The sequence below is a fragment of the Polypterus senegalus genome, chromosome 1 (genome assembly GCF_016835505.1).
Source record: "Polypterus senegalus isolate Bchr_013 chromosome 1, ASM1683550v1, whole genome shotgun sequence".
In the NCBI taxonomy this organism is placed as follows: Eukaryota; Metazoa; Chordata; class Cladistia; order Polypteriformes; family Polypteridae; genus Polypterus; species Polypterus senegalus.
This window is the reverse complement of record NC_053154.1, coordinates 85,764,054-85,775,417: the sequence shown is the minus strand read 5'-3', so window position 1 is coordinate 85,775,417 and position 11,364 is coordinate 85,764,054. Positions and strand designations below refer to the sequence as shown.

The window sequence follows — 11,364 nt, the reverse complement described above, 5'->3', positions numbered from 1 at the left end:
TGTGTAGGTTTTTAGATATTCTCTTTAACTTATATATCTCAAGACACACAGATCAGATTTCATTACTTGGTTACAAATATATGAATAGTCGTGAGTGTTGCTGACTCAGAGCTCCAGGCAGAATCCTGGGTTGTTAATCCTGGCGTAGGCTGCATTTTTGTGGAATTTGCCTGTCCCCGCTGCTATGATAATGGGCATGATGATAGATAGATAGATAGATAGATAGATAGATAGATAGATAGATAGATAGATAGATAGATAGATAGATAGATAGATAGATAGATAGATAGATAGATAGGACATGTTCTACATTTTTAAATAGGCCTACAGTATAAGTGCTAATGTTAGTTGATTGCAGTGTTGTATAACAAATGAACCACTGATACTTTTATAAGGTGACAAATCACTGTGTGCTGGTGTCTGCACGTGACCATTGCCAACAAGATATTTCAATCCTGTCGGCTGTCAGCTGAGCACAAGGTATTTGGCTGTGCCACAGTCTGTTGCCTGTACAGTTAAAGTAAATAACTACCAAAAATGATTACAACGTTTAAACAGATATTGAGTTTCCCCTGTGTCTTATTGATGGTTTCAGTTCTCATTGTACAAGGTAACTGTTTAGTTTTCTTTTTTTTTTATTGAGTGAAATATAATTATATTATAAAAAAAATGTTGCTGTTACTAAACTATATATTTTTTTAAATACCATTACTTGTATTAGATTGTTAGCAGTAAAATCATTTGAATTTATGGACAATTCTTAATATTAGATAAAAATTCATCAAAAACAATAAGCACTGGAATATACGGTCCCAATGAAAATTTTCATTTTTTGCGAGAATTGTTCATAATACGCTTCGTGACTTACTCAGTACAGCAGGTAGCTTTTGTCATTAAGTTTTCCCTCTAGATGGCCCGACATCTTCCATCCTTCAACACCCGACTGCGGTGGCAGTCGAAGCCGGGCGCAATGTGACGCTGTCCTGCAACATCGAAACTTTCACCGGCTACTGCTACTCCGTCTGGTGGTTCAAGGTGCAGCACGCAGAGCCCATGTTGACCCCGCTCAACACCATGACCGACAAAAAGTATTTGAGAGACGGTGTGGAGAAAGTGTGCTCGCTCACAATCGCAGGTCTGCAGACAAGCGACTCGGCGACCTACTATTGTGCATACATACGCGGCTCAGGTGCTTCCATCGGTCCGGGCTCGGCAGTTCGGGTCAAACGTAAGTTTGTACATGGGGCTTAATAATATTGAATACAGTGCTTTTAGAATTTTACTCTTCCTTTCTGTAAAAAGTTTTTAAAATCGTGAACGATGAAACGCTCCAGCATGTTAGTGATTTTGTAAATAAATAAAACTGTGACACATTCCCGAACACATTTCTGCTGAGTATTACAGTTTTTAAATATATTTTCACTTGCATAATTTCATCATGCTGTGTCTCCAGAACCTTCTGATCAGACCCCCTCAATGAAGATACTAGTGCCCTTCGAGGAAGATGAGCCTAAGGTAATAATCGTTTGTCTGGTGGATGGAGTCGATCAAGCACCCTACTGGATCATATCAGGACACAGGCAAAACGGAACAACCGACGTCGGAGTCAGTGACTCCAGTAATTCGACTTCTCATTTCATTCGAAACCAAATCTCAGTTTCAGTGGAGACGTGGGCATCTGGAGCTCCGTGCACCTGCGTGTTGGAGACAGAGAACCAGAGGCTGAATAGGACAGTGAGGGGCAAAACAGGTAAGGAGAGCGTGGTCTATATAATAGCATTTCACGATGAACACTGTACGGAGGAGTATCAAGGCCACTGTGAGCTTACTGTAATGAATTTTATGACATTCTAAATATTTCTCAAAAAATTAATGGTTTGCACAAGATCAAGTTAGAAATGACATATTATCACAAAAAAAAATCTGATTAGCAGTAAAAGTGACGATCGTTGTTACTTTTTAAATGTTGTCATTACAGGCTAGAATGCAAGTGGCCCAACCGTCATATATATATATATATATATATATATATATATATATATATATATATATATATATATGCTCTCTGATTAATATCAATTTCTCTGCTTTCTGGAGACAAGAATGTACTTTTTGATCATGATTGGATTCCAAAGTTGCGATAATTTGCTGCTGGGTAGAATGTTACTTCTTTTTATTTTCTAGTGTGTACAGTATTTTAACTCATACAGACGTTTTACTCTGCCTCAGTAATTTTCATTAAATTAAATCTTTTAGATTTGGAATCTGTAAATCAGGCATTGGAACATTTTCTAATCCTAATTTAAAGAAAAGAAAAAAGTTTCATTATTCAGATTTTGATTTTTAGACGGGAGAAATATATTGGTTTGGGAATGATCTTGTTTAAGGTTCTTTGTTTTTGTTCATAATAAGTTCATAATCATTAAATCATTAAGTAATATTCACTCCTTTAATTGGAGGAAGTCAATGATTTCATATCTGTTTCGGTATGCATATAAAGAGAATTGTTCAGCTCTGTATAGACAAGCCAAATGCTGAATAAAGGGGATTCTCGGAATCACATTATTATGATAGCGCTGCTGCCTAAGGAGACCTGGGTTTGCTTCCCGGGTCCTCCCTGCGTGGAGTTTGTATGTTCTCCCCATGTCTGCGTGGGTTTCCTCTGGGTACTCCGGTTTCCTCCCACAGTCCAAAGACATGCAGGTTAGGTGCAATGGCGATCCTAAATTGTCGCTGGTGTGTGCTTGGTGTGCGTGTGTGTGTGTGTGTCCTGCAGTGGGCTGTCGCCATACCCAGGGTTTGTTCTGCCTTGCACCCTGTGCTGGCTTAGATTGACTCCAGCAGACCCCCATGACCCTGTGTTAGGATAGAGCAGGTTGGAGGATGGCTGACTAACTGACATTATTATGATCAAACAATTAATTTAACAACTGTTTGTTTTTTATTATATTTCTATAATATCTTTAAATAGCATTACTTATCTGACTCTTATTTTATACAGTATATTGTATCACATAATTTTGAAAGAATGTCTTGTATGACTGAGAGAGAAAGAGTGAGAGATAGGAAATATAAAAATATTACTAAAAGTTGTATTATTTGATTTCAGGTAACTTCAGAATCAATCTTGTCTTATTCTTGAGAAGTCTGGGGATATTCTTCTTTTCATTAACAGCTGTTATAATTGTAAGAATATCATGGTATTTGTCAACGAAAAAGGGGCTGAAGTAAAGACGTTACCTATTTTTAAAAAGTTATTGCCTTGTCTTTTTTTTTCATTCAACATTTTATCAAGTCAAGTCAATTTTACAGAGCACATTTAAAACAACATAAGTCAACCAAAGTGCTGCACAGCTTCCATAAATACACCTCTATACATATAAGTTTAAAAGGTTAAGGCAAAAAGATAGACTTTCAGGTGGGATTTAAAAATGTTCAAAGTTGGTGCTGATCTAACATAAAAAGGCAGACTATTCCAAACAACAACAACATTTATTTATATAGCACATTTTCATACAAACAGTAGCTCAAAGTGCTTTACATATTAAAGAATAGAAAAATTAAAGACACAATTATAAAACAAAATAAATCAACATTAACATCGAATAAGAGTAAGGTTCAATGGCCAGGGGACAGAAAAACAAAAACTCCAGACGGCTGGAGAAAAATAAAATCTGTAGGGATTCCAGACCATGATACCGCCCAGTCCCCTCTGGGCATTCTACCTAACATAAATGAAACAGTCCTCTTTGGATTTAGGATTCTCACGGAAGGGCTTGATGATGATGATGGTCACGTAGACTTCTTCCTTTTAATCCATCCATCATTGTTGGAGCATCATGAAGCTTTGAGTAGGTGGAGGTGGCGCAGGCCACCACCACAAAGAAACCGGAAAAAGAAACAGAAAAGAGAGTAGGGGTCAGTACGATTTTAGAGCCACCATGAATAGTTATTATGATGAATTGAACATATAGAGTATCAGGATTAAGTTAAATTAAGACTAAAATTAAGTTATAAAAGGCCATGTTAAAGTAATGTGTTTTCAGCAGTGTTTTAAAGTGCTCTACTGTATCAGCCTGGCAAATTCATATTGGCAGGCTATTCCAGATTTTAGGTGCATAACAGCAGAAGGCCGCCTCACCACTTCTTTTAAGTTTTGTTCTTGGAATTCTAAGGAGACACTCATTTGAGGATCTGAGGTTACGATTTGGAATATAAGGTGTCAGACATTCCGATATATAAGATGGGGTGAGATTATTTAAGGCTTTATAAACCATAAGCAGAATTTTAAAGTCAATTCTGAATGACACAGGTAACCAGTGTAGTGACATAAACTGGTGTGATGTGTTCTGATTTTCTTTTCCTAGTTAGGATTCTAGCAGCTGCATTCTGCACTAGTTGCAAACGATTTATATCTTTTGGGTAGTCCTGAGAGGAGTGCGTTACAGTAATCTAGTCGACTGAAAACAAACGCGTGAACTAATTTCTCAGCATCTTTCAGTGATATAAGAGGTCTAACTTTACTTATGTTTCTTAAGTGAAAAATGCTGTCCTAATGATCTGATTAATATGTGATTTAAAATTCAGATTACAGTCAACAATCACCCCTAAGCTTTTTCCCTCCGTCTTGACTTTTAATCCTAATGTATCCAGTTTATTTCTAATAGCCTCATTGTATCCATTATTGCTGATCACTAAAATTTCAGTTTTCTCTTTATTTAACTTGAGAAAGTTACTCTTTATCCATTCTGAGATACTAGTCAGACATTGTGTTAGTGAATCAATAGAATCGGGTCATCAGGTGCTATTGATAAGTACAGCTGTGTGTCATCAGCATAGCTGTGGTAGCTCACGTTGTGCCCTGAGATAATCTGACCTAACGGAAGCATGTAGATTGAGAATAACAGCGGACCCAGGATAGAGCCTTGTGGAACACCATATTGGATATCATGTGTCTTGAGTTGTAATTCCCACAACTAACAAAATATTTTCTCCCTGTCAGGTAGGATTCAAACCAATTTAAGACACTGCCAGAGAGGCCCACCCATTGACTAAGGCGATTTCTAAGAATGTTGTGATCAATGGTGTCAAATGCAGCACTCAGATCTAAGAGGATGAGAACAGATAAATGGCCTCTGTCTGCATTTACCCGCAAGTCATTTACTACTTTAACGAGTGCAGTTTCTGTGCTGTGATTTGTTCTAAAACCTGACTGAAATTTATCAAGAATAGCATGTTTATTTAGGTGGTCATTTAACTGCATAATGACTGCCTTCTCTAGAACTTTACTTAAGAAAGGCAGGTTAGAGATGGGTCTAAAATTTTCAAGAGCTGAGGGGTCAAGATTATGTTTCTTAAGTAGGGGTTTAACTACAGCAGTCTTAAGACAGTCTGGGAAGACCCCAGTATCTAGTGACGAATTTACTATGTCAGAACATTATCAATTAGCACGCCTGATACTTCTTTGAAAAACCTTGTTGGTATCGGGTCAAGGACGAGGTGGAGGGTTTTAATTGAGAGATTATTTTTTTAAATCAGGTAAATCTATCCTAGTGAAAGAGTTTAATTTGTTTATAACAGGATGTTGGGGTTTAGGGGATCCTTAGTGTTGGGGAGATATACTATGTTATTTCTAATATCATTAATTTTTGATTGAAAATACAGCGACAGCCTCACAGGTTTCACTGGAAGCACTTAGGAGGCATTCCTTTGAGCTACCTGGGTTTAGTAGGTGATCAATTGTTGAAAATAAGACTCTGGGATTACTAGCATTGTTATTTATAATCTTGAGAAATAGCAGCGTCTCTCAAGACGGACAGTGTTATTGTATTCTGTTATTTTGACTTTTAATATTTCGTGGTGGATAGTAAGTTTAGTCTTCCTCCATTGACGCTCAGCTCTACGGCATGTTCTCTTTAAATCAGACACTCTTTGGGTCTTCCATGGTATAACAATGCTAGAAGATTTTTTCACTGTCTTTTCAGGTGCAACTATGTCAACAGCAGCTCTCACTTTAGAATTAAATCTTTCCACCTTACTATTTACATTGTCCTCGCTATTATAGCTGGCACTATAAACGGACTGATTGCTTAAAATGTTTGTAAGTTTTAAAGCTGCTGCGAATCAAAGAAGCGTTTTTAACAATATGCTTCTCATGAGTGTTTTTTATCATTATTTCTATATTAAAAGTAGAAGAAAATGGTCTGATAGACCAATATCAATGATCTGTTTTATATCAACTTTCAGTCCTTTAGTAATCACTAAGTCTAATGTATGACCTGCTTTATGTGTAGGCTGATTTATGAGTTGTCTCAAATCAAAAGAATCCAGGAGGTTCATAAATTCTTTTACTTTTAGATCACACTGATTATCTATATGAAAATTAAAGTCGCCAACTATTAGGAGTGTGTCATAGTTAGTAATTAAAATTGACATTAAGTCAGAGAATTCCTCAAAAAACGACGCGTTATATTTAGGAGGTCTATACACGGATAGTACTAGAACTTGAGAATCTCCATGAATAACAACGGCGAGATACTCAAAGGACTTGAACTTACCAAAACTGACATCTTTACATTTTAATCGGCTCGAGTAAATGTTAGCCAATCCGCCCCCCCTTTTTCCCTGGCGGTTTGCATGAGTAAAACTGTAATCCGGAGGCGCAGATTCGATTAAAACTGCGCGGCATCTGAATTCAGCCACGTTTCATTTAGTGCAATAAGATCTATTTTTTTATCACTAATAAGATCGTTGATAAAAAACGTTTTGTTAGTTAAAGCTCTAACATTTAATAGTGCCATATTTAATGTTTCGGAGGTGCAGAGATGAGTACTATGTGCGTTATTGTTATTTGGAATAGGTGGGCAGAAGCTACAAAAACACTTGAACACAATAAGGATCTCTTTTGCATACTGTAAATGAAAACAGAAGATGTTTTGATTTATAAATATCCAAGAACCAGAGTTTTAAGGAATCTTTCAAATGTTTTTAAGTCTAAAAATGATGCCATCATTATTAACATTTTGCTTTACTGGTGAGGGTTAGGAGTAACATGTTGAACAGAGCTGACTAGGATTCCTTCTCTCTAGTGACTACGCCAAGGACCTATGGGGACAACTTAGAAACATTCTGGTCACGTGAGAGATATACTCCCCCTCCAGCATATCCTGCATCTGCCCCTCAGTCTTCTCCCAGGACCATCCCAGGTACACCCAGTGATACCCTAACTACATGCTAAGACTACCTCAACTGGCTCTGTTTAATCTGGAAAAGCAACGGTTCTACTTTGAGGTCAGTCCATATGGCCTACTTCCTCACCTTGTCATGGCGAGTGAGCTCAGCAACTGAAAGCAGGAACTAAATTTTGCCCGCTTGTACACAAGAGCTTGAGACTATAGGTGAGAACTGAGACACACATAGATACAGATTATTTTGTCATTGCAAATGTTATTAAGACTACAGTGGACTAAGACTAACAATATAGTACCCTTTTGAATATCAAATCTAAGGTCACTTAAAGGTCAGATACTCTGAATAGTTCTTCAATGAATACTTAAAAACAAATGTCAAGGTTTTGTTCTGTACAAGTATATGTCACACTGAGGCAGCCATCACATCCTATGTAACAAACACCAACTGTACTGCATCCAGCTAATGACTTGTAAGTACACCTCACCCACCTGGAGTCTTTTGTTTGAGGCAACTTCACAATAGTAGAGAAATTACTTTTAACTGAAAGGGTTGGTTCTAGAGCCATAGGGTGCAAAAACGTAAGTCTGTCTGCATGTAGTTAATATTTTTCAGTCTTCTGTACAAGTTCTGATTCCTTCCCAACCAGAAATCTTACGTTCACCATCCCCAAAAGAAATGTTCCTGATACCATGGTCTACTGGAACTGTTCAGTTCTTGACTGGTCACTTGATCACCTTGTGAGCTGTGAGCCCTAATGGAACTTTCATGCTGTGCTACCAGTAAGAGAAAACTGTGAAGTCCGAAACTGAAAATAAAGACAAGGAAATGAATCACTTAGCCAGTAACCATTGTTAAAGTGAACATTGTGAAGTACAAAAACATTTTGCCAAAACCAATAAGTGAAACCCTAAACCAATAATCCACATAAAAATCATACACAAGGTTTTTTTAAATCATATTCACAATCCAGTCATGCAGCATGATTTCCTGGAATCCCACCCCCAGCAAATGCATAATACATTGCAGCAACAAGTCAAGTCAAGTTGGGGAGCATGCAAGTCAAGTCAAGTTGGGGAGCATGCACTGGTATTGTGTGTTGCTGCACCAACTACACAATGAAAACATCTCGGGATCCTGGTTGGCAGCCCCCCAGGCAGACACACGGTCAAGAACCACCCTCCAGAAATGACCCTCTATTTGCCGCAACCAGGTGTTACATGGGCGACCCCTTGGCCTAGTCCAGCCACTCGGGTCCCCAACAATGAGGATCTTATGAGTTGGATCACCCTCTGGGAAACGCGCCATATGGCCGTAGTGCCGTAAATGACGCTCACTCACAAGGCAGGTAATGTGCCTCATTCTGGACTCTATGAGCAACCAGTCATTCAACACAAAGTCAAACCAATGGTACCCAAGGATTTCCCGGAGAGACACAGTACCAAAGCAGTCCAGCCTTCATCTCAGGTCACTGGATGGTGTCCATGTCTTGCAACCATATAGCAAGACAGGAAGCACCAGGACTCTAAAGACTTGGACCTTCGTCCTTTTGCGTAGATATCGGGAGTGCCACACACCCCTTTCCAGCACCCTCATGACCCCCCATGCTCTCCCAATCCGTCTACTGACTTCATAGGAAGAGTCACCAGAGACATGAATGTCACTGCCAAGGTAAGTAAACCACTCAACAAGGTCAACACTCTCTCCGCAGACAGACACACTGCTGATGGCTGCACCCAAGAAGTCATCGTAGCACCTACAACACAAAATGGCCATGCATCAAAAATAAAAACATAATGACAAAAACATATTGTAAGTTCAAAGACCATGAATTGAAAAAATAATCAAACAGGACAATCTTTGATATTCCAAACTCAGAAAATATACAGAAAATAATTATTAATGACAAACAAATCAGAATGACTGGGGACCAAAATGACAAGGCCATGGTGAACAATTTAGCTAGGACATCAGGAAACACCCTGCTCTTTATAAAAGATGCCCAGGGATCTTTCTTGACACAGGCAGTCGGGACTTCAGTTTTACATTTCTTCCAAAGCACTGCACCAATTTTACAGCACACTGTGCCCGTCACTGCACTGTAGCATTGGGATCCACACAGAGAAAACAGGGTAAGAGCTCACTGATGGCCTAATCAATACTTCATCAAGCAGTAATTGTCAGCTTTTCCTAAATAGTCTCCAATCCACGTAATAGCCGGGGCCAAACAGACTTAGCTTCAGGTGGATTGTTTGTTATGAAGTGCAGATGGTATGGCTGAAGTCCCCCTGTCCTTCAGTTTCACAGTCCCACCCAGGAAAAGGAACACCAGCCATCCCAGTTGGGACATCCATCTACTTACAATTTCCATTTACGGTAATATAGTGGGCTTGCGGCCAGGCAAGAGTTCATCTATCCCATTCAAGATACAAGTTCTTCATTGCATTCCATTACACTATCTATCTATCTATCTATCTATCTATCTATCTATCTATCTATCTATCTATCTATCTATATCAGTATATATTCAATTATCTGTATAAACTATATCGTACAGCGGCCATCGATAATGTTTGGGACAAAGACACATTTTTTCCTTGATTTACCCCTCTGCCCCACGGTTTAAAATTGTACATCAAACAATTCAGAGGTGATTCAAGTGCACATTGCAGACTTCCATCCATCCATCCATTTTCCAACCTGCTGAATCCAAACGCTGGGTCACGGGGGTCTGCTGAAGCCAATCCCAGCCAACACAGGGCACAAGGCAGGAACCAATCCTGAGCAGGGTGCCAACCCACCGTAGATTGCAGACTTAAATTTTTTATTATGCCAGGACGTGCATGGCAACCATACCTATCAAAGCCACAACAACTCCAACATCATGCTTAACACATAAGGTGGTATCCTTTGGATCTTTGGCAGTTCTTATTTGTCTTTACACTTTACTCTAATCGTCACTCATCCTTGTCTCATTTGTCCACAATATGTGTTTCCATAATTCTGCAGTCCCTTTCTAACAAACTGTAATCTGGCCATAATGTTTTTGTGTCTAACTAGTGGTTTGCATCTTGCAATGTGCTCTCTATATTTCTGTTCTTGAAGTCTTCTGTGGATAGCAGCCTCTGACACAGACAGATCTGCAATGTGAGGGCTGTTCCTGATCTGTCTGATGGACGTTTGGGGCTTTTTCTTTACCATAGTGAGGGTTCTTCTGTCATCAGCAGTGGAGGTCGTCCTTGGCATACCAGTCCCTTTGTGAATACTGAACTCACCAGTGCATTCTTTCTTCTTAATGATGCTCCAGATCCTAAGGTTTTACCAGTGTGTTTCTAATGGTATTATTCTTGTTTTTTCAGTCTCATAATGGCTTCTTTCACTTTTATTGGCACAACTCTTGTTCTCATGTCGAACAATGGCAACTACATACTCCAGAGGGTAGAAGCAAGCTGCTGAGATATCTGTCTTATGCCTGCACTAATGAAGCAATGGAATCACAAACACATGTGACGCCAATTATCCTAAACATAGACATTTCTACATGGTGTGACGAAAATATATGTAAATACCCTTAAATGAAAGTCTGCAAAGTGCACTTTAATCACGTCTGAATTGTCTGAAGTGCAGTTTTAAACTATAGTGCAGAGGGGTAAATCAAGGAAAAATGTGTGTTTGTCCCAAACATTACAGAGGGTACTATATATGTGCACATACTTATAAAAATAATATTAACAATAATAATAATAATATTATTATTATTATTATTATTATAACTTTTTACCAGTACTGTATTTTAAAATGAACAGTATGTAAATTTGAAAAGACTGGCATATATCTGCTTGTACTGCAGAGCCATCCTGACCGCGGAAAGCAGCGAAACAGTTAGCATGTTTTGGTGGCAAGTCGATTCAAAAGCCTGAAATTCAACACTGAACACTTGGGCTGCATCGTTCACAAGTCAAACGCCATTGCCGCGACTGAAAACTTGCAAAATACAACAAAAAATGTTAAAACCGTTTTTACACAGAGCAAGATCACCTCCATAGCATAGTCTTTAAGTGACCCTAAAAATAAAAAGAGAAGACTAAGTCCGGAAAACTAAATAAAACATCTATACCTCCACCACCAGAGGGCAGTAATACTCTTTCTCACCTTTCCCTTCGAATCTCTTGCCTC

At 38.7% G+C, this 11,364-nt stretch overlaps 1 protein-coding gene across 1 annotated transcript; it reads left to right on the top strand.

Moving 5' to 3' along the window:
• The first annotated feature begins 491 nt into the window (after positions 1-491).
• LOC120525272 (immunoglobulin lambda-1 light chain-like) lies at positions 492-3,231 on the top strand. Its single transcript, XM_039747458.1, has 4 exons — positions 492-610; positions 911-1,228; positions 1,454-1,750; positions 3,110-3,231. Exons 1-4 carry the CDS (start codon positions 538-540, stop codon positions 3,229-3,231), a joined length of 810 nt encoding a protein of 269 aa, XP_039603392.1. The 5' UTR covers positions 492-537.
• Positions 3,232-11,364: the final 8,133 nt, after the last annotated feature.